At 46.6% G+C, this 24,160-nt stretch overlaps 1 protein-coding gene across 1 annotated transcript; it reads left to right on the top strand.

The window, feature by feature from the left end:
• Positions 1 to 406: 406 nt before the first annotated feature.
• On the top strand, positions 407 to 5,986 carry PROB1 (proline rich basic protein 1). The gene has a single exon (XM_054969886.1). The coding sequence runs from the start codon at positions 798 to 800 to the stop codon at positions 5,259 to 5,261; it is 4,464 nt and encodes a 1,487-aa protein (XP_054825861.1). The 5' UTR covers positions 407 to 797; the 3' UTR covers positions 5,262 to 5,986.
• The last annotated feature ends 18,174 nt before the right edge of the window (positions 5,987 to 24,160 follow it).

Raw genomic sequence — 24,160 nt, forward strand, 5'->3', positions numbered from 1 at the left:
CTTCTCTCTAACTGCTTATTCAAGCTGAATAGAGCATGCACCGTGGATACGTTGGCATAGATCAACACCTTTTAATCCATAAAACATCATGGCCAGTGGCAATCAGCAACTGAGAACTGAAAGTTTGGTGTATGTTGTAGTTGTTTTCATAACTCTTGGCTCACATCTACATATTGAACTGGAAGTGCGATGGAATTAAATCCAGCAAACAGTAACCCTGCTGGGTCAGCCTCCTCCTTATTCCATGGTCCGATTTGACCACAAAATTTTACTCAACATGATTTTAGAAATTATTATCAATTCAGACATGTTGCTACTAAAGCAAACGTATGAACCTTATGATGGAAAGCTGTCCTCTTGTGGGGAAAATGGTATTGAAACAGGCAATTGCAATGATTATTGTGACTGTTGTTTATTTACATAGCTGTCTCACAAAGCATTTCATTTCAAATCCCATTGCCTTTTGAAACTCGGATACTGTGCATCTGAATTTCTGATCGAGTCGCTTTGGAGAAAAAAGAAAGCAAATATAGCACGGATATTTTGTTTTTGTTTACTGATCCATGTGTTTTTATAGCACACTGTATTTATGTGCTTCTATTTTCCTCGGCAAGCTTCTCGGGCACATGATGCAGCCAGGAGGCTGGTTGTTTTTTTAAATCACGGCTGGATTAAACAGGGAGAGGGTGGAACATGAGCTTCACCCAGAAGATCAAGTTCTCAGGCTTGAGTGGGAACAGCCCCAGTCACAAGGATAAAAGAGGATCCGGCCTCCCATTGTTCCAGCTCAGACTCACATGGGCTACAGCATAAAAATGTTCTCCTGTGTGGCAAGGGATTGCCAAATTTCTCCTGAGCCCAATGGACTGAATGAAGAACATTTCAATAACTACGACTGCAGGCATTTTTCTCCTGAGAAGGACTGTGCCATTTCTCTCAACTCCAAAGGAGACCGCACCTCCGACACCTCTGGTTCCTCTTACCGTACCGCCCTGTGCTCGGAGGAGGCAGACAGCTTTAAGGACTGTGCTGAGTACTTAGAAGAATCTGGAGATTGCATCCAGCAATGCACTTACTGTGACTCGGAATACAAGCAGGACAGCGTAACAGCCACACCAATTCTCTCTGCAGATCAGACGAGCCTCGCTGAGAGGAGCAAGGTTTCCAGGGGTGCAGGCAGCCAACTTCATGGAACTTTGAACAGTTTTGGTAAGGCCTTAAAAGACGCGTGCAGTGCAGACAGCAAAGGGAAAGGTGATACATATGCTGCTACATCTGAAGGAATTCAGGCTCGTTTTGCTGTAAACGGGAGTGAGGCTTTTGGAGGCTCATTGATAATCCAAGACATGCGAGCACAGAGCTCACAGGCGGACAGCAATGGTGCTATAAAAGATCAAACCTGCAGAGACAGACTCCGTCCCAGTGACAAGGAAAGCCAGCAGGTTCAGATGTCAATCAAAGCTAAGAATAGCTCAGACCCAGTGTGCAGCGGCAGAATGGGTCCAGTCACAAGAAGGCTGCAGCCAGGAGACAGCGGATCTAAATACTTGGATCATCCTACACAACTTGGTTCTGAGAAATCCAAGGAAATGTTATCTAATGGTCGCAAGCTGAAGAAAAACAGCCTTGGCAGCCGAGCTCATGGTTCTGTAAGTAACAAGCCAGCATGCCCCAAATATTTTAGAGAAAATTCGAGTGCTCTGAGTGACTCTGATGAGGCTGATAATGAAGTAGAGAAGCTTACGGCCCTGTCTTTCCAGAGCCTCTCGTGTCCCCAAGGCAGCTACCTAGATATGTACAGTTCCAGTAACCGAACATCATCTAGTCTGTCCAATTCCTTGCCGGAAGACAGTATTGGAATAAACAGGTGGCCGACATGTAGTGAGCCAAGGAAAACAGTGGTGGTCAACCACACTAAAGGAAGCTGGCAGTTCCCATCAGCCAGCAAAGTCCCTGAAAAAGATCTGTGCACTAGTGTACTGGGGAAGGAACACTTTGATTGTGTCGATGTCACACTAGACAACACTGATGGCAGAAGGAGCCTCTGCAAAAAGAGAATGGTGCCCAAACGTCAGATTCAGTTGAGACGGAAGGAGAAGAAGGAGATTGGCTTTTGTGCAGCTGGCGACTGTGCCGTCCTCCAACCATTCACGCAACCAAGGAAAGAGTTGTGCATGAAGGGTAGGACTATCAGTGATGAATTTAGACTCAATTACAAACAATTTATGAGGGCAGCCTCTCTGAATAATCCTTACAGCAAAACTCGGATGGCTTCAAGTTTGGTGAGAAATGTGTTGGCTAAAAAAATGCAATATGAACAAAGAATCAAAATGGAGCAAGCGTCTGTCCAAGGCAGCTCAACCTCTTCGGTTCCATCTTCCATAAGTACAGACCTCCAGGGGGACAGTTTAGAAGGCAAGTCAAGCTCTCTGTCCAAATCGGACTGCAGTTTTTCAACTGAAGATGTGCAAAGTCATTCCACCAGTGAGAGATCTGAGTCTGCAGCAGTGAATAAAGAGGGTACGGATGCCTTGAAACCAACAAAGGGGGTTGTGCTGAATGAGCAACTGAGGGAGAACGTCTGCAAACTGAAAAAGACGTTTAATGAACTGAATGAGAGAATGAAATATCAAGAAGCCACTCAGTTGATGAGAGTCCCTGTTTTGGCAGATGATGATTTAGATATGATAGAATCAAGCAACATCAGAAAGCAGGCAGTTGGAGAGAGAAAAGAATACAGGAGAGCCCGGGCTGTGTTTGAGTCCATGCAGGATGATTCTAAAATCACAGGTGCTGTCCCAAAATTTGCAAGAACACCAAAGCCATGGCCAAACCTGAAGCAAAGAGCCATTCGGCAGAATAAGCATATTCAGTTAAAAGAAGAAAAGATCCCCCTAAAATCTAAAAGCCTCATGGTGCCCAAAGAGACCTCCAGGAACATCTTCACATCTAGAACCAAAGAAATGAAACTCGTGCCCCAGATGACAAATGAACAACCTAATGTTCTAAACGCCTTTAAGCACAGGTCTTCAGACAGAGTTTCCAATCCCAGGAGGCAGCCTGCAGTTCAGTGCATGAAATTTTCATCATTAGTTTTTCCAACTTCTGGCAAATTACGCTGTGATGAAACCCTTCACACAGATGAGGTCCTTCAAATGGAAAATAAAGGAAAGACAAGAAAACATAAGCAAAGAGATGTCAGGAAATTAGTAAATGACCCCTATAGCCTCGGCTTTAAGTCATCAGACAGCTCCAGTGCAGAGCAGCTTTCCTACTCAGAAAGCAAAAGCGAGAACAGCCAAACTGGGTTGCCAAATGACTCCACAGCCGTCTCACCTCTCTTCATACGCTGCACCTCAGTACGGCGGAAGGATGATACACAAGCAGTAAACCAGTTACGGGAGAAGAAGCAAGATGAAATTAGGGATATAGATTTGTCAACCCTTTCTCTACATGATCAGAGCATCAGTAGCACGGATAATTTTAACCCCACAACGCAGACACATGGAAACGTGTCTGTGTGTCCTCCAGAAAACAAGTGCTCTCCAGTGAGTGAACCTGCTGTGCACATTACTACAATTCAGTCCAGGAAGTGTGTAGTTGAAAATAAAGAACTTCAGCCCCAAACTGAAAATAAACCAGTGCCCTATGAGCGGACTGAGTTAAACATCCGACCTTCTTCTGCAGCCCTAAAGAAAGAGTCCCAGCTCAATATTCAAGTCAACAGTTCTCTCTCCAAACAGTCACACATAACAGAAACTGATTATTTTCCAGCTTCAAGTTGTTCCATGCTGGAAGAAAGGACCACAAAAGAAGCTCTCTCACAGACTAACCACAGTTTAAGAGCAAACAAAGCTGCTTCTTCGTCAGAGACCGTTGCGATTCCATCTCCTAAATGCCTTCAGGAGATCGGGCAGAAAGATAATGTGAGCCCTCTTCATGAGCCTTCCAAAGCCCAGGAAACTGAATGGCCCCATCAGAAACATTTATTCAGTGAGAATATCTCAGTGGTGCCTAAAGACAGTAAAAATTCTCCGGGCTTTTTGAAAGAAGAAAATATGTTCTCTAGATTAACCTACGGAAGCAGTAGGTACCCACAAGCCGCCAAGCCGCCAAGGACAAGCACCCAAAATAATCAGGCACAAACGCCAACAAACAATCATTTTGTTGACAGTTCGTCTGAAACAGCAGTACTGGAAGACCCCAAACACTTGGATGACAACATCAGGATACTTTCAGAATGTGACATTTCAGACAGTCCGTTACCAGCAAGAGAGTATACTGAAGGAATCAAACTAATATCAAACCCTCCTTTTACACCATCATCTTATGGAAAGCTGCCTGACCCAGGGTGCGATTGTCTTAATAAGCCTCAGGCAACAAGCGAACAATATTTTTCAGCAGCACAAGCAGACAACACCAATTACTTAACAATTCCCGTGAAAGCCCATCAGTCTGAGCCAGTTACTAAGCACTCAGTGCCTCCGTATCTAGATAATTCCTCTTTCACATCCAATGTCTCTTTCCAGCCCAGTGGAGAAGCTTCAGGAAACAAAACAAGTAATGAACATTTCCCACCAAAACCATTAGAAAGGAGGGCATCTTCTGACAATTTGCTCCACAGTAACCCAAGCCATGGGCAAATCCCCCCCAGACTTGAAGGATCTCCCGGTTTCACAAGAAGAAACGAAAGGATTTCACCATCTGGTAAGAGCGCCCCAAGCCCAACTCGACACTTTGCTGCTCCTCTGCAGGCACATAGAAAAATGTTAGTCGATCCAGAGAGTGGAAAGTGCTACTATGTGGAATCACCAAGGCAGCCTCAGCTGAAGATGCTTTATGATCCAGAGACGGGGCAGTACATCGAAGTGCTAATACCACCAGTACCAATGACTTCACACAGTGGACTTTACCAGTCTCCTTTCCCTTCAGTGGGTATGAACTCAGGAGGTTATGGACCACCTTACATGTCATACTCAGGATTTTCAGGTTTCCCTCCTCCCCCTCCTGCTATGCCACCTGTCCAGGTGGATCTTCAAGACCAACCACCTGTTCAAGAAAACACCAATGAAGGATTTAGCCATTTTTCAAAGAACGAAGTACCGCCAGCTACCCAAACTGCTGATGGCAACTACATGGAAAGTTTATATTATATTCCCACCGGGATGAATTTGAGTCCAAACCCTAATCAAACAGTGTTCCCCCCACCTGCAAGTTGTGGTCCTTCTATGCCAGAGAAGGGATCCTTCCATAGAATGTGACATGCAGCGCTACAAGGGTGTTTAGGAAGACCATTTTTATATTTCAGACCATTCGTGTTTTTTAAAAAAAATCAAACCATACTTCATTCCCTGGAACTTGCGGGAGGGAGGAAAGAATAACAGGAAAGGGAAGGTTTGGTGGCTTTTTGTTCAAGTTTTCAGCTGCTTGGGCTCTGAAGGACTCATGAGGTAATGGGACAAAATGAGTTTACAGCATGCATCATTTGCTTGACAAATTTTTATTTTAATGTAAACATCCCTGGGCTACCATAATGGGCTACATTCTGGTGCTAGTTGAAGCCAATGGGAGCTTTGAGATTGACTTCAAAGGGACCAGGATTCAGGCTGTTGGAGCAGTTCAGTTTGTTTCTTGGGTAATGCTATATAGAGTGTATCGTTCTAATGCTTAAGCCTCTACCCAAGCAGTTGGGTTATTCATGAATCTTGGCTCTTCTATAGCAATTAAATGTTCCCCTAAACTTTTTGAGATTTGGTACTTTCATATATTTCTCTCTCTCTCTCTCTCTCTCTCACACACACACACACACACACACACACACACACACACACACGGACCTTTACACCACATTTGCTAACAGAAAAGTTTTGTCTGTGTAAATGCTTTGATGATTGGGGCACAAACATGCTGCTTAAGAATAGATAGCTTGGCAGTTCTATGGGGCTTCACTGGTTCTATAAGCTTCAGATTTCCGAAGCTTTGCACTAAGATTACATTTGAATGCCAGCTTGATTTGGTAAACAGTAAAGCAGCAGAAACAGATAACAGCAGACATGCTCATATAGGTATCCCATAGTGGGGAATTACCAGCCCCCAGGGAAATGAGGAGCAGGAGGGGAAAATGACCTCTACATAATGATACACTCTAGGAATTTCCCCTTGTCTGTAGGGGAGGCAGCCTAGAATGTCACCCCAAAGTGACATCATATCCTCAAACTCCACCAATCCAGAGGCAATACCCACAAATCTCCCGGTATTTGCCAAGGCAATGTTGGGAATCCTATGCTCAAAGGGCAAATTAGGACCTGATCAGTAACGGAGGAGAATGGTTAAAGGAATCAAGCATAGGGTTGCCAACTCTAGGTTGAGAAATTCCTGGAGAGCTGGTGGCAGAGCCTGGAGAGGGCAGGTTTTGGGGAGGGGAGGGACTAGGGTTGCCAGCCTCCAGGTGGTGGCTGGAGATCTCCCGGAATTACAACTGATTTCCAGGCAACGGAGATCAGTTCCCCTGGAGAAAATGGCTGCTTTTGAGGATGGACTATGGTATTATACCATTCTGAGGCCCCTCCCCTCCCCAAAACTTGCCCTCTCCAGGCTTTATCCCTAAAATCTCCAGGAATTTCCCAACCTGGACCTGGCAACTCTAGGAGGGACCCAGTGGGTTATAATGCCATAGAGCCCACCTTCCAAAGCAGCCATTTTCTCCAGGGAAACTGATGCCTGTCATCTGGAGATCAGTTGTAATTCCAGAAGATCTCCAGGTGCCACCTGGAGGCTGGCATCCCTAACACAGGGGAAAGGAGGCCATGCAGGGTTCAACAAGATGCGTTTATATACAAGGATGAATTTGAATTCTCTCCATCAAAGATGCATGTGAGAGGTAATGGGGTCAGGATGATTGTAACCTGGCAGTATAGTTGCCAGGTTTTTATTTATTTTATTTATGTCATTAATGTCTGAAATGTGTAATAACCATTTGTGGTCTATGGAACTTGTAATGTTCTGAAATTAGATGATTATCATTAAAACGAGGAAAGGCCCTTAAAATAAGGGACCTCTGTCAGTCAACTCAACCCCCTATTACATATGTGACTAGACAGGTACCAGCGCCAATGCTGTCGTGGGCAGGCCAGCTTCTTGAGTTTATAGCCCCATCAAACTAGCCAAGGTGGGTCCCAACAACATACTGGGCTTGTCCTGAGAGTGAGGAGGAAGTGTTCATCTCTAGAAACTGTGGGAAAGAACAATAGCAGTTGTTACCCAAATCAGAGCAGAACTAAAGCCTATTATACAAAGACTGTCAGATTTGGCAGGAAGGGGGAAAAAACCTTCCGAATATCAGCCTGCGATGCAGACAGGTTAAGCAGAGCCCACTGTAGTTCCTTTATATAGCAGGACACAGCAAAACTTGTCATCGAACATGGTTAATGGATGATGAGCACTGAGACTTCTGCTTCAGGTGCCACAGTTGTCTGGACCAGCTACTAAAATAGTGCACTCATCCAGCCTCAATTGAAAAGCTCTGCTTCCCTATTCTGTGTCCCAATTAGCAACCTTATATAGCTTGCATTCTTACTGGCACTGATGGAAACGCAAGGTTCAAGTCTGTTAGCACTTTCAAGACCTACAAGATTTCCATGGTATAAGCTTTCAAGTGTCAAGCTCCCTTTGTATCTGATGAAGAGAGCTTTGAACATTGAAAGGTCATACCCTGGAAATCTTGGTGGCCTTGTTCTTCTACTGAAGACCAACATGGCTACCCACCTGAAACGAATGGAAATGTGGTCTGTAAACCATTTAAAATGAGTATCTGGCCTTCCTTTTCTAACTTTTAATTAATTAACTAAAATACTTATTTTTCTAAAACTTCCATTTTCCTGAAAACAGCACATTTTATTAGTACAACTCTCAGTCAGGATTTTTCACTACCAGACTCCACTCCCTGGGGGAATGAGTGTTTATAGAGGAGGAATTGTTATACAGGTAAGAAGGGAGGCAGGGCGCATCTGGATGTATTTATGCTGTAAGAATGAACGTTCTCGTTCTAGAAGCTAGTTGCACGGTAAAGTTGGGCTGCATCACAATTGCCTGCCTGCAACCTGTAGACCAGAAAGGAACAGAGAGGTAAGATGAGGCCAGGGTTCTTCTTCCCCTTCTTGTCAATCTTTGCATTTTTATAGAGCACGGTTACTGCCGCAGATGGAGGATGGAAGCAAAACAAAGCCTGCTACTTTTGCTGAGCAGAAGGAGGGTAACTGGACCTATGCTTTGCCTCCCGTTCCCTTGTTGCATAGGTTGGGCTGACTACATATAATTCACGATCTCCCCTCACTTAAAGACCACCCAGACTTAAAGACCATCCGTGTCTTCATGGCATGGAAGCAAGAATTTCATCACGTGGAGCTTTTTCTTACCCTACCAGTGCAGACATGGGAAGAGTTGCACATGGCAAAATTCTCCTTTCTACTCGTCAATCTCGAGGAACTTTTATTTTTGATCCCTCACGGACCGCTGGCTTCTCTAGCCTGTTAACGTTAGTCTTGCTTCTGTGCCTTTTCTGCACACGGATATTTTCTGTGTGTGTTAAGGGACAGGAGAAGGGATAGAAAAGAGGAAAATGTCAATTCTCAGTGCCTGTCGCAAGACACAGGCCTTCCTGGTCTTAAGACCCTGTAGAGCGTAACACTTTTTTTCCTGGCATGGTTTCTATGATTTTAAAATCCTCATGACAAGCAGGAATGCAACAGCTGCCACTCTTCCCAGCACAAGAGGGCAGTGATGAATAAACTATCCATTACATTTCTGCCCATCAGGAAGCGTTTAAAGGCACAGGAACCTTGCCAAAACAAAAAATGTGGCAACTGTTTTATCCCTAGCCCCGTCTTTTACTTTCCCTCCCACTAATCCTGCTTGCTTCGGCATCCCTCTTTGCAAATAACTTTTATTTCCTGCTTAGCTGCGAAGTTTTGGGAAAGATTGCAGTAAGACCTGGATGGCTACTGTGTGGGTGGGAAAGTTCGTTATCTCAATATGTGTAACAGAGTCTGTGAATTCCCAGCTTTAAAAAAGAGTCTTGTAGTTGCGGAGGTATAAGGGGAAAGGCATTTAAAGACTTTTAAAAATGAAATCTGGGAATTCACAGAACATGCTATGATTATTCTTATAACAAGAGCAAGATCTGGGTCCAGTAGCACCTTCAAGACCAATCTAGATTACCAGGGTATGAGCTTTTGAGAGTCAAAGCTCCCTCCGTCAGATACAAGAAGTATAACGATATATCAATATAACATTGTGAAATAGCTGATTTAAAGCTTTTTTTAAAGACCTAATGGCCAAGGGAGGTGCTGCTGGGGGGGGGGGGGCTGGGGCAGGGAAACATGCCATGTGGAAGCTCCGTCACTGCTGCGCTGTATCTGCATCCTCTCTGGCAGTGGGGAAGGCACCTGTGCTAATTCTGGACTCCAAATCTCTTAGCTTCCCTGTCTCTTTGGATCATACAGTCAGTCAACCTTTATATCTTCTTCCCCAAAGCCAAAATGATCTTTCAGAGGAGACAGCCTGTGTGACGGTTCCATGCTCCCTGGTTCATATGCTCAGAATGTGGATGGTTGATGAACATTCTAGGCATCCTATTAGTTCAGCCACTAGAAGCCAAAGGTGTCGATGCTGCCATCCTAAAATACCTGAATACATAATATAGACTAGTGACTGCAAATGTATTCCTTTTGAGGACTATAACTCTGATGGATGAAAGTTTAGGACCAGTCACGATTAGAGATGGGCACGATCCAAAAAAAAATACTGATTAAGCCGTTCGTGGATCCGGGCCGCTGCCAAACCCAGGCCACCGATTCTAATTGATCAAGTCCCATTTCCAATCCAGAATCAGGAAGGCCAAAGAAGGAGGGCGTCCCGCTGTTTCCAGCGATATAGGAAAGGTGGTTGGTGGCAGCGGCCGCCAGGCCCGGCGGGCAGGGGGAGGCGACGATGAGCTGCCTCCCTTCAGGGAGGGAGGGGACCAGGGGCGGAGCAAGGGTTTACCATGCTTGCGGCCGGCCGGCTGGCCGGGCACCCCTGCGTGCGTGTGTGCGCGCGCGCGCACCAGCCTGCGTGATGACATCACACGTGACGTCATCACGGAAGCGCACGCGCCCCTACTGGCCCGATTGCTGCGGCGGGCGGCCTCCAAGCTCTCCTGCTCGGTTGCCTGCGTCGCCACAGAGGCCTGCCCGCGGTGGCTGCGCCTGGCCGGGGGCTTGTGCTGGCGGCAGCAGCGGCGCAGGGTGGGAGGGATAGGAGGCTGGTGCTTTGTGGCACGCGCTCCCGCGCGCTGCACCTCCTCCGGCGCTCCCTCCAGCACCCCGCGCCTGCGGCCACCGCCTACCTGGCCTCAATAGGCCCGCCGCCCCTGGAGGTGACATTCACACACACACACACACACACACTTAGAGTAGAGGGGGGGAGTTTTTAACCCGGCAATGAGCCACCTCCCCTCAGGGAGGGGACATTCCCAGGGCCGGATCTACGGTTGCCAGCGCCCAGGGCAACCATAGTCAGGCTCTTGCGCACGTGCACGCATGCTCCTGGGTCGCCCCCCCCCCCGCCCACGCAGCAAGCCGGCTGTCCCGGTGTGCTGCAGAGCTGGTGGCAGCATGAGTGGCTCGGCGGCTGTCCGCGCCATTCACCTGCCCCACAAGACAAAGGGCGGCTGGCTTGCCCGTGCGCCCCTGGTCCTGGGGAAAGGCGAACGGCGCAGGCGGCCTCCCAGCCTCCCGCGCTGCCTTTTGCCTTTCCCCAGGACAAGGGGCGGCTGGCTTGCCCGTGCGCCCCTGGTCCTGGGGAAAGACGAATGGCACAAGTGGCCTCCCAGCCTCCCGCGCTGCCTTTTGCCTTTCCCCAGGACGAGAGGCGGCCGGCTTGCCCACGCGCCCCTTGTCCTGGGGAAAGATGAATGGCGCAGGCAGCCTCCCAGCCTCCCGCGCTGCCTTTTGCCTTTCCTTTGTGCCCATGGCTTCAGAACACCCCCTTCCCCCTCCCTCCCCTGGGTTGCTGCTCCGTGGTTGGAAGGAAGCCTGCTAATCAAGGAAAGCTGGGCTTCCATTCATGTTTCGAAGGCGACAGAAGGAGGGCAAACACAGCTCATTCCCCTGGCTTCATTGCCCCGGGAATAAATTACTGGCGCAAGAGTGTCTGCAATTCCTAACAGAAACTGATATATCCGATCAAGTTCCGAACAAGCAAACCCCCGACTGCTGGATCGGTTGCCGATCCAAAACCGATATATCCGATCAAGTTCCGAACAAGCAAACCCCCGACTGCTGGATCGGTTGCCGTGGACGGAACCAATTAGCTGAGTCATGATGGCACAAACGCCAAAATTGGGTTTTTTTTGAAATCGTAATTCAGATCGTGCCCATGTCTAGTCACGATTGCTCTTTTTCTTGCCTACATTCTTAGCTGCTGCATCAGCAGTACCTTGATCACGTAGTGATCAAGTGGAGGGCAAGTGCATGGCAAGTGAACAGGGAGGAATACACGCGAGTCTGTTCACTTGCTAGGCAAGTGTCATTCGTCACTTGTAGCTTGACTCTGAGCCTCAGTAGGGCAAGGCTCTGGAAGGGGACACAGTCCGGCACGCCAGAGGTGGCAGAGGGCTATAAGAGAATCCGTCCCCTCCAGAGTGATCTCCATCGGCTCTGTCTTTTAAAACTGCTTTCCAGCTAACATTGCGTCTCCCGGCACTCGATGAACATGTTTCAGAAGTTTTGTGTACAGAGACTCCATGTGCCCTTGGCCCAATCTCATCTCAGCCCAACCTATTTCCAAGCCTTTGGCTACTCCTTATTTCCTCAGGCCCCTGCCTTACAGGGATAGAACTGTTACATGCAGCTCCAAGGCTTTCCTAAAGGATATTTCTTTTACAAAATGCAGCCTCTGGACTATGATTTAAAGAAGGAGACTTACATAGCAAGAGAGGCTCTTTTTAACCCTTCCCCTTAACTTATTTTCCTACTGAAAATCACCCTCCCTCTCTGGAGGAAACACACTGACCTATATGGTTTCCCAAAGGGAAGGGGCAGCTGAGATAGGGTTGCCAATCTCCAGGCCTGGAAATCTCCAGGAATTACAACTGATCTCCAGGTGACAGAGATCAGTTCCACTGGAGAAAATGGCTGCTTTGGAAGGTGGATTCTATGGCATTACACCCTGCTGAGATCCCTTCACAAACACTCCCCCCAAACCCCACCCCCTCAAATCTCCAGGAATTTCCCAACCTAGAGTTGGAAACCATATGCAGTGAGTTCAACAGAATATGGACCAGCCTGAGAGAAGGGGGCTATGGCCCTGTGGTAAATCATTTGATTTGAATGCAAAAGTTCCCAAGTTCAGTCTGTGGCACATCTAATTACAGATCAGGTAGTAGGTAATGTGGAAGACCCCAGACAGCCACCCTCAATCAAAATAGACAATATCAACCCTGACAGACCAATGTTCTGATTGGAAGTCTGCTACATGTAGCTGCTGCTTTAAATTGCAGCCCTGCTGACTGCATTTTGTAAAGAAGATGGAAAAAGTTAAGCACGAATCTAAAATGCAGAGCTTGCAGTGGCTTGTCTCTTTTCTTCATGGTCGGGGACAGAGGGTGGCGCTGGGGGAGAGACTGTCCACATGCCAACCTTTGGAGTGCGGCATCCCACAGGGGACGATACTCTCTCCCCGGTTGTTCAATCTTTATATGTGCCCCCTCGCCCAGTTGGTGCAGAGTTTCGGACTGGGTTGTCATCAATATGCAGATGACACCCAGTTGTATCTGTTGATGGGTGGCCAACCTGACTGCCCCTGACACCCAGTTGAGAGCTCTGGAGGCCATGTCTGGGTGGGTAGAACAGAGCAGACTGAGGTTGAATCCTGTGAAGATGGAGGTTCTGTACTTGGGCCATGGGCTGTCGGAGGCAGGGATCCTTCTCCCAACCTTTGGGGGGGGCACCAATTCTGCCTGTACCATTGGTTAGGAGTTTGGGCATGGTTCTGGACTCCTCCTTGTCTATAGAGGGCCACATTGTGGCTGTGGCTTGGGTGGCCTTTTTCCACTTTTGGCAGGCCAGGCAACTGGCGCCCTACCTCTTGGCCCAGGACCTAATGACAGTGATCCATGCAACGGTCACCTCCAGGTTAGACTACTGTAACTCGCTCTACACAGGGCTGCCCTTGGGCTTGATCCAGAGACTTCAACAGGTCCAGAATGCTGCTGTGCGTGTCCTAACTGGAGCTTCATGTAGGACACACATTACACCAATCTTGCAGCAGCTTCACTGGCTCCCAGAAGAATTCTGGATCCGGTTCAGGAAGTTGGTTTTGACCGATAAAGCCCTAAACGGACTGGGACCAGCATACCTAAGGATCCGTCTCTCCCTGTACGTGCCCCAGAGAGCACTTTGTTCAACCGGAAAACATCTACTGGTGGTCCCTGGCCCTAGGGAGGCTCGGCTGGCCTCTACCAGGGCCAGGGCCTTTTCGGTCACGGCCCCAACCTGGTGGAACTCTCTGTCTGAGGACACTCGGGCCTGCCAGAATCTTGTTATCATTTAGGTGGGCCTGTAAGACAGAGATGTTCCTCCAGGCATATGGTGAAGGCTAATTTTAGCCCATCGTTGCCGAGCCTTCCACCGGTCTCCCTCTACAAGGGGTAGGGAGAATCCACTCACACTGGCTGCCCTGAAAGGGGTACAGTATTTTATCTGTTGCTGTTTTTATGATTGATTTTAAGTTGTATTTTAATCAATGGTGTACCTCGCCCTGAGCCCGCTTGCAGGGAGGGTGGGTTAAAAATAAAATAAAATAAAATAAAGTATATATAAAGAGTAGTTTGGCTGTCAGCGGTTGTTGCCTCTCTGCCTGCTGTCTCTCACAACCTTCAGTAACCTGATTTCTTAAACACTACTCTTATATCTCTGTGCCCTTTCCATCTCACAGCATGCAATCTGTTGTCCTATAAAGTTTTTCCACAGCTGTCCACTTCAGATAGGCCACCTCCCATTCCCAAATGCTATCTTTTCCCACGGCCCTTCCCTCATATGCCATATTCTATGTTCCTTCTTTCTTAACATGTTCCCCTCTTTCCATTTAGGTCACTCCTGAGACCTTCCCTGTCTTCAATCTCTGTTTTACCCTCTGAGCTCTTCCTATCCCTAAACTTGCATTTAAAAAAAAACTTTACCTGACAAAAATAATATGAAGTTCCCTAGGTGACAATTTCCCTCAGCAGATGGAATGTTAAAGAGCATTCTGAGGCGTCACATTACCTCAGCTTAGCTAATGGGAGTCCAAAGCTTCATGGCTGCCATGGAATCTCAATCTCACAATCTGCTAGCATATGAAATAGATAATAACAGATACTGAACACAACATATTTATTAATACTAACTAATAAACAGTTAAAATAGTCCTGTGAAATATAAGTTTGTAACTGTAGCTTGCTTCCCAGGGGTTCGCTGGCTAAGTGAATTAAACCATCAAAAGAAGAGCAGACATAAATCTCTGATGCTTCATATGGTTCTGTAATCTCATAAGGGGGACGGAAGGGGGAAAAGTCAGCTCAGGGAACCTAAGCCACCAATGTTAATATACTTATATACCCTTAACTCTACACAGAATTGGGCTGCTGAGAGATTGAAGTTGTTTAAAAGTCACTAAGTTGGAAAGTCAGTGGGGTGCTGTAGTTATAGTGTTGGATGAGAGAATTCCCCCTTGTGCAATGGGAGTTTTCTGGGTGACCTTGGGCCAATCTTTCTCAGCCTAATCTACCTCTTAGTGTGGTTGTTGCAAAGATAAAATGAAGGAAAGGTGAATAATCTGGAGAATCGGGTTTGATTCCCCACTCCTCCGCTTGAAGCCACCTGGGTGACCTTGGGGCAGTCATAGCTCTTCCAGAGCTCTCTCAGCCCCACCCACCTCACAGGGTGATTGTTGTGGGGATAATAACAACATACTTTGTAAATCGCTCTGAGTGGGTGTAAAGTTGTCCTGAAGGTCGGTATATAAATCGAATGTTGTTGTTGTTATATATGTTGTAAGCCATCTTGAGGAGAAATAATAACTCAGGGGAGGTGCAGAAGTTTGAGAACAAGAGAACATTAGACGCAATGGAAACAGAAGAATTCACAAGGATGATATCGCTAGAATAATGGTTGTTCCCCTATTCTGAAGTGCCGTAAAAGAACACAGTCACTGCACCTCGTGCCCCATTCCTCTGCTGGTCCCTTCTCCCACCCTTCTCGGCATTCTTTAGCAAGCCAACTCCAGTTTTACCTCACGGAGGGGAAAGGTTGCTTGTAAAGAGACCAGTGCAGGGTGGGAAAGAATGAAGTTCTGTACTGGCCTCATGACTGTTAACATGTGAACTCCAGCAGTACAGATAGTGGGAGTTTCTGCTATGTGTGTTGCTCCAGTAGAAGTAGTAAGCCAACCACAGCATAAAAAGCATCCTTGGCGCTGCTGTCCATTTATATTAAGCAAGCCTATACAAGTAAGCTGCCAAAGGATGGTCTGTCAAGATATCTTGAAGCAAATAACGGAGGAATATCTCCGTCCTCTGATTGCCACATACCTACAGCCCTGCAAATCTGGAGCTGGCAATTGTTGGTGACACAGTACTAGGATACGTAGGCAGAGTATTGGTCTGATCCAGTGTCAGAGTAAATATCTGTTTTCCATATAAAAGTGGCCTAAGGAGAAATTTGTTTCTTTTACTTTAGCTTATGAAAGAACAGCGATTACTGTGGCCCAAGGGGATTGGTGCTTTCATTCTGATTTACTGCTGGCTCTGGTTCATTGAACAGCTTTAGCTGTCTTTCCAGACCAAAGGCAGTTCATATATTCATATATTCCAGTTTGGGAAATTCTGTACCTTTGATAAGACAATGGCTCTCCATGTCCATAACCGTTCTTTTTCAATATGATGCATTATGTGGTACTTGTGTTTCTTCCACCCCTTTGTTAAGGTTGCAAGGACTGTTATATCTGCACATTATCCCATTGTGTGTACAATACTTCCAAAATCCTAGAAAACACCACTAACAAGTTTTTAAAAATCCCCAACATGTATTGAGTTTTATAAGCCTTGGCCAAAAGAGAATAAAAGCTGTCTAATTATGGAAGAAATCTTATAAACACTCTAGTTGTAGCAGTAATCACAGACATCAGAGTTGTAAACATGGACATACACATGAAGGTGTCTTATACTAGCCCTGTCTACATGTTACAGTGAACATCCTGCATGTCTTTTTGTGCATGTTTGAAAGGAAGAACCAATACATGTTTGCTTTGCCATTAAAACCAGGGACCAGTACTTGGATGACCGTGGGGTTTGTAGTATCACATGTGCAGCTGAACATGCATTGAAAGTAAAATGAAAATTAGTCCATGCACATTAAAAAAAATCAAGTGTACATTGTACATGGATTGTTAGATGAGTAGCCGTGTTCGCCTGCAGTAGAACAGCAGGATTTGAGTCCAGTGGCACCTTAGAGACCAACAAGATTTTCAGAGTGTAAACTTTCGAGAGCCAGAGCTCCCTTCTTCAGACATGGGTTTAAAGCTCTGACTCTTGAAAGCTTACACTCTGAAAATCTTGTTGGTCTCTAAGGTGCCACTGGACTCAAATCTTGTTGTACATGGATTGCACATGCATTCACTGCAACTTATGAACAGGGCTACTGAATCAGAATATTGATCTGTCATGGTCTATTCTAACTAGAAGAAGCTGTCCTGGGTTTCAAGGCTTAGGTCTTTCACATCTGTTCCCTAATGCTTTGAGCTTGAGGTGCTAGGATTGACTCTAGGGTCTTCTGTAGGCAAAGCTGAATTACTCTACCGCTGGGCCACAGGTAAAGGACTGTCTTCCAAATAAATATTGTACACTTTTTAATATATCCCAACATTATAAAATGGCCTCTCTACTAATCCTCTTTAACCATGGACTTCAAACTTATTAAAAAGACGACTAACTTGTTTGTATCATAATTTGGAGCCTACAAAATTAGATGATTTAACTCTTCTATACTCAGAGCATTCTCCTCTGTGTACCACCAGCCACTTACTCCTTTGACCAAGAAAATCTTCATGGTCTTTTAGCCATTTCAATGTTTCTGCATCACAAATAATCATTAACAGAGAGATACAAATATATAGCTCTGATAATATATATAATATAATAATAATAACATATACAATATATAACTCTGTTTCCTGTTCAGTTTTTCTCTTGCTTTGTTCTCACCTTCAATTTCTATGACTGGTTTTTTGCCCCTAGGCCTCCTAAGGACAATGGTACTTTTAGCATTAGGGTTTTAAAGCGTGTCCGTACCTGTTCTGCATCCCATGATTGTTCGGGTTTCACACTTGCAAGCTAGTCATGGGACGCAGTGTTGCTCTTTCCCCCCGTTACCCCGATTTTTCTCCCTGCAGACATACCCCGATGTTAATTTTTAATCAGCTATCCAGTCGGGGCAGACTCGGTTAATGCCAATGTGAACATTTTGCAGCACTTCCCCCCTCTCCTTTTCCCTGGGAGCTGATTGGTTTGTGTGGAATTAACCACACCCACCAAACTCAGCTCTCTAAACTCCTCTTTTCTGCCATTTTTTTGCCCACTTTGCAGCTTTGCCCGCTTTGCACAGCACATTTTTTTAAAACTCTGAGGATATGCTGTAGCGTTCCTGCGTTACATCTTCGGACAGACAAGCCTCCCCCCATGCCACCCCTTCAACCACCCACCTCCACCCCACTCTTCCCAGGGTAAGGCAGGACTTGCCTTCCCAGGGGTAAGGCACAGTGAGGGGGAGCAGACTTATATCCATCCCTGGCTCAGCTGAGACATGCCAAGCCGGGGCTTGGCTGGGACAGCCGCTCTCGTGCTCCACAACCAGGCTGCAGAGCATGAGAGCCGCCTCATCTGAGCCTTGTCTCGCTGCACGCTCAACTGAGCACGCAGCAAGCCAGGGCATGGACAAGGTGGCTCTCGTGCTCCACAGCCTGGCTGCGGAGCACGAGAGCGGCCGTCTCAGCAAAGTCCCGGTTTGCTGAGCACTCAGCACACAGCATAGTGAGCCAAGGCTCAGACGAGGTGGCTCCTGTGCTCTGTAGCCTGGCTGTGGAGCACAAGATCAGCTGGCCAAGCCAAGCCCCAGCTCAGCGCGTCTCAGCTGAGCCGGAGCTGATATATCTGCTCTCCCCCACCGTGCCCTACCCCTGGGGAGGCAAGTCTTGCCTTACCCTGGGAAGAGTGGAGTGGGGGTGGGTGGTTGAAGGGGCGGCATGGGGGGAGGCTTGTCTGTCTGAAAATGAAACTCAGAAGTTAAAAAAAAAAGTGACATGCACTGCTATGCCCCGAAAGCCTGAAACAAAACAAAGCTTCAAGGCAGGAATCACGAGAGGCCAAATTGAAACTGCTGGGAAGTGTGAAAGGATCGGTGCCAAGCCAAAGCCACTGTGACTGCTCAAAAATGGCACTTTAAACTGTGAGTGCAAAAAACACCAATGTGAGCTCAGTTTAAGCAAACCCACCACAACTTTATTGAAAGAACTGGCCAGCATAACTTAAATCAAACTCTTGGCATATTACAGACTTCCAGGAAAAAGGGCATCTCCTCCAGACTGTCAGAACAAATGGTCCTAAAAGAGTCAGAATGCAGTTGCTGGGCCAACGGGACCCCAATGTGCAGTTTCTGCACTGTGGTTTTCACTGATCCATCACGATGCCTGGTGAAACATGGGAATGGTGAGTGCATCCCTCTGGACAGTGGTCCCATTTGATAAGCCTCAAACCTCCAAGGATTTGGGGAAATCCACTCACAACAACGTGTTGGCCTTAGCATTGGCTCACCTCACACTTGTTCTTAAATATATGCCTAACAGCAGCCTTTTAACCAAATTGGGTGTTCCAGTCAGCCTCCCATCCAGTTCTGCAAGCCAATGGCTATGATGTTTACAAATCCCCAATGTATACATTCATTGCCTATACAACACATTTGTTTCCCAGGCAGAGAGCCTTGGTGGAGTTGCCAACCTCCAGATGGGGCCTGCAGTTCTCCTGGAATTCTTACAACTGATCTCCAGACTACAAAGTTCCCTTGGAGAAAACAGCAGATTCAGAGAGAGGACGCTGTGAGATCACATTCCTGCTGAGCTCTTTCCCCTTTCAAAACTCCACCCTCCTCAGGTACTGCATCAAAATATCCAGGAATTTGCCAAGCTAGATTTGGGAACCTAGGTTTGGGGAAGTGGCTTGAGAGGGAAGAAACTGCTGGCCAGTTGAAAGCTGTGGATGTGAAGCACCTCTCTTGGAGACAAGCAGTCCCCACTTGATCCAAAAATAACAGGCTCACTGCCTGTATGACAAAGGAAAGGACCAGGAGCTCCCAGTATACCCTGGTCTCGATCCACATTCCCTGAGAGAAATTAGGGTTGCCAGGCCTTGAACTATGGTAAGAGGCCTCCTGCTGGCAGCCTTGTTTGCCCAGAAATGATGTAGGATAGCTCTAGGAATTGCTGGAAATTCTATGGTAAAGCCATGGCAAAACCATAGTTTCCAGTTATTCCTAGAGCTACCCAGTATCACTTCTGGGTAAAACTGGGTAAAACTTAGGTCAAGCCCTGAAAACATTTCCAGGGCTTGACCTAAGAGTGAGGAGGAAGTGTTCTTCCATCTCTGGAAGCTGTGGAAGAGAGCATCAGCAGTTGTTACCCATCTGAGAGCAGGGAGCAAAAACCTCATAAGAAAGCTGAACAACATTTGTTTCACTGGTCTACTCTTGGGTAAAAGATTTACCACAATCCCACCCCTGGCAGCTTCTCTTCATACACAGGGGATTCAGCATCCTACCCACTCTTCCTCACTAAAAATCCCTTCCTCAGTCTATGAAGGTCCCCCCTCCCACTTGTCGCTAGGGTAACTCAATCAGTACTTTTACAACCCAAAAAGCTGCTTAGCAGAAAATTTCTCAGTAGCCAAGAAAACATTTCGATGGGTGACTGGATGAAAACACAGAGTTGTTTTTTTTTAATTGCTTACTGCCGCCACTGCTTCCATCAGTCCTATCAATGTGTTCACGCAGAAGAACATCTTTGAAGGGCCTGAATAGATCAGTGAGGTCTAGTTATTTTTAAAGCTCAGAAACTTTTATGTACTCTTCCCTAAATAAGAACTTCCTTAAGTTACTTCTTGTAAGCACTCTGCCAGCCTCACAGTCATTACAGTTAAAAGGGATTTTCTTTTTCCAGGATCACTTGACTGGGATGTGGGGAAGAATACTTATGAAAATCATCCAAGCCCCCCTTAGGTGGTAGAGCTGGGTGGGTCAGATGGATGGAATTTGGAGCACTGCTACTTGGGGAGCGGTGCTATCTTTGGCTAAGTTTTTTTGGTAGCCAGAACATTTACTGTTGTAAAAACAAGCTCCTGTTCTTTAAATTGGTGGTGGGAAGTACCTTCAGGTCATAGCTGACTTACAGCAACCCCTGCTGGAGTTTTCAAGGCAAGAGCCTAACAAGGATGGTTTGCCATTGCCTGCCTCTACAACCCTGATCTTTGTTGGAGGTGTCCCATCCAATGATTAACCAAGGCCAACCCTGCTTAGCTTCTGAGATCTGACAAGATCTGCATTGTCTAGGCAATGCAGGTCACAGCTAGTTCTTTAAACTGAACCAATTGTAATATTCATTTAGAATATTTCTATCCTGCCTGTCCAAAAAAAAAACTTACCTAGGCCAGTTAACAACAAAAATAAAACAATAAATAATACAATTACTGGTAATTTAAAACAATTGGTAACATTCCACCAATAAAATTCTTAGCAGTTATAAAACAGTAAGTTGCAAAAGCAGCAGTATAAAAATGTGTAAGTAGAGGGAAGGTTGGAAAGAGAAGGGTTAATATCAAAAGTGGGTTGAAAAAAAGACATCTAAAAACCAGGACGAAGACAAATGTTTTTGCCTGGCATCACACACCACTACTTAAATAGGCACCAGCTGAGTTTCAAGGTGGAGAGCACTGCACTGTGAGGGAGCCACCACGGAGAATGCCCTGTCTTTAGTTGCTACTTGCCTCGCTTCTGCAGCCAAAAGCAGGGCTTGTGATGAACATCTTAGCTGAGGGCAAGACGTTATGGGAGAAGGCAGTCCTTCATGCACCCTGGCCTTGAGCTATTTAAGGCATTAAAAGAGCACGCCAGCACTTTAAATCATATCTGGTAACAAGCAATCAGCGCAGATCTTTCAGCACATGTATGATACAGTCCCTGTATCCAACACCTAACAGCAATCTGACTGCCGCAAAGTGATCCAACTAAAGATTCTGGACAGTCTTCAAAGGCAGCCCTATGTACAGTACATTACAGTAATCTAAGCAGGATGTGTATCACAAATACACAAACTAGTTTTCCTGGAAAATGTGTTATGGGGAATGAATCAATAACCCAGGCATTGGTCCCACCACAGCTGTGTTGTAGGGTAGTTATTCCATCTCTATTTAATGACTGATATGGGGAATGCCGACATGGCCCAAAGAGGGACTGGTCTGGTCTTCTGGACAAACCATCTGATTGGCAAGTTATCTGTACTGAATACTGACCAAAATAAGCCACCCTTTTTACAACCAGAAAACATCAAGTCTCTGCTGTCTAGTAAGCACAGGCAATCTGTGCTCAGCGTTTTGGCCTTGGAGTGGTACGGCAAAGGTCAGCTTTAAGGAAAGTCAGGTACAAAGTCACAGGAGTGCTCCCACACTCTGCAGCGGCCCTGATATGGGCCCAATCCGTGCTAAAAAGGGCCTGACACGAGCCCGATTTGGGCCCGTTTTGAGCTGCTGCAGAGCGCAGAAGTGCTCCCACACTCCGCAGTGGCCCCAATCCGAGCCCCTGCGGTGCATGGGCACACTCCCAGGGGGCTGCGTGATGATGTCACTTCCTGGAAGTGACATCATCACACTTGCAGGAGCACTTACGCGCGGTTTGCGCTCACGCACCCCTCACCCCAAGAGGTGAGTGCAGGGAGCCAGTCTCCCACCAGGAGGTTAAGAGAGACTGGGCAACCCCACATTCGCATCTTCCTACTCTTAATTGCAGATGCCAGGATATGAAACGGATCTTCTGTAAGCAAAGCAGATGTTCTTTTACTGAGCCATGGCTCCTACCCTAAGATGGGTGTTCCTAGTGCCATGGGAATGGCTGGCTAGTGATGGATTAGACACTCAGCAACAGAGATGTGCTAGGTACCTTGGCTATGCAGGATGGGGATCATCCATTCTCTGTTCCAGTGTTTGTTTCAGCATAGTACCTCCAGACCTCCACTGCTTGCCATTTCACTCAAAAGAAGGAAGGAACCAGTGGACGATAGACTGCATCCATGGACACATATGCATTAGCAGAAAAAATAATGCCATTGCAAAGCGCACAAACCACCTCAACAGCAGTTTCCTCAGTGTCTAGGCCAGCCACATATACGTACCTATTTTGAATGCATTGGTTCAAGCTCCTAAGTTCTTAAAGGCCTCTTTCTGCTTGGTGTCCTTTGGGAGCAACACGGATAGCGAAGTGGCCCCTGATTGGTTGACAGTGTGAGGGGAAGTTGGCTCCTCAGGGCAGTTAAAAAAAGGAGGGGGACGTAGGATACGGGGAGAGATGAACACTCAAGCCTTTTCTGAGGAGAGGCAAGTTAGTCTGTTCTATGTATTGTTGAAGGCTTTCACGGCCGGAGAACGATGGTTGTTGTGGGTTTTCCGGGCTGTATTGCCGTGGTCTTGGCATTGTAGTTCCTGACGTTTCGCCAGCAGCTGTGGCTGGCATCTTCAGAGGTGTAGCACCTCTGAAGATGCCAGCCACAGCTGCTGGCGAAACGTCAGGAACTACAATGCCAAGACCACGGCAATACAGTCCGGAAAACCCACAACAACCATAGTCTGTTCTATGTTTAGTTAGCTAGTTTTAGCAAGAAACAGTTGTTTGTTATTTTGTTGCCTTTGCTCGTGCCTTATGAGTGGTTCCTGTGACTTTGCACACACTCTGCTAAGTTAATAAACAACAACATATGTAAGCCGGCATCTTAAGTTTCTGTCCAGCTGTGTGCAAATTCACCCAGAGAAAAAAGGGAACCCGGAGACAGGAAAGTCTCAAACAAACTAGGTGGTTCGATCTCCCCTGGGAAGGCTACTAGAGGTCTGAGTGGCTGTGAGCCGCACTTGGGACAGCAGCCAGGGAGTTGAACATCTAGATATTCAGGGACTCAGAGCCAAGCTACAAGTGACGTCTTACACAGGTTGGACACTTGTCAGCTTCCCTCAAGTTTTGATGGGAAATGTAGGCGTCCTGGTTTTACAGCTTGGCTCTCCATTACAGCTGCAAGACCAGGATGCCTACATTTCCCATCAAAACTTGAGGGAAGCTGACAAGTGTCCAACCTGTGTCAGGCGTCACTTGATTCCATGGGCATATATTTTCCTGAACTGAGAATAAATTTGTGGCATTATCATATTATTTGAACGTGAATCGCCAACGCAACCAGCAGGTACCTGCGAGCATTGTATTTGATAGCACTTTGCAGAGAACAACAAAACTTTGAGATGAACAGGATAAATTCTCCTGTCTGTTCAGCCTGTTGTGGTGGCTTAAAAATGGACTGTGGGCTGCAGAACTGGTTTGGTCCCAGTTCCTTATGAATTCTTCAACTCACAAGCACCCCTCTACTGAATAAGGATCTGGGAACCTATTTGAGACTGATTTTTTAAACTAGTGTAGCTGGAAAAGAGGCCAAAGTCCTGGTCTTCTGGCAACAAGCTATACTGGTGGTAGAGAGCACCAATCTATCACTTTTCATACTTCAGAATATAAAGAGCCATTCTGTTTCCACTCAGGGGCAGAGGTAAGCCCTCCACCCAGTCCTCTGCCACAGCTATGACTGCGGGAGGGAGGCCATCCATCTGGCATTGGGTATGGGCAGTTTGCCTAAGAGGTTGTTCATAACTCCTCTCACACCATCTACTGGACATCATTTTGCTTGCATTTTCCATTGAGCTGTGGTTCAAAAAGAAGTCTTTAGCAGAGTGTTTTAGGAAAGAGTTTCAATTCCTCAACGTAGTGCCTGCCACTTCTTCCCCGGGCATTTGCTA

Source organism: Eublepharis macularius, chromosome 1 (genome assembly GCF_028583425.1).
Source record: "Eublepharis macularius isolate TG4126 chromosome 1, MPM_Emac_v1.0, whole genome shotgun sequence".
Lineage (NCBI taxonomy): Eukaryota > Metazoa > Chordata > Lepidosauria > Squamata > Eublepharidae > Eublepharis > Eublepharis macularius.

Bases quoted from the DNA above. Each gene is read 5' to 3' on its own strand.
- PROB1 (XM_054969886.1), top strand. From the start codon at position 798: ATGGGCTACAGCATAAAAATGTTCTCCTGTGTGGCAAGGGATTGCCAA.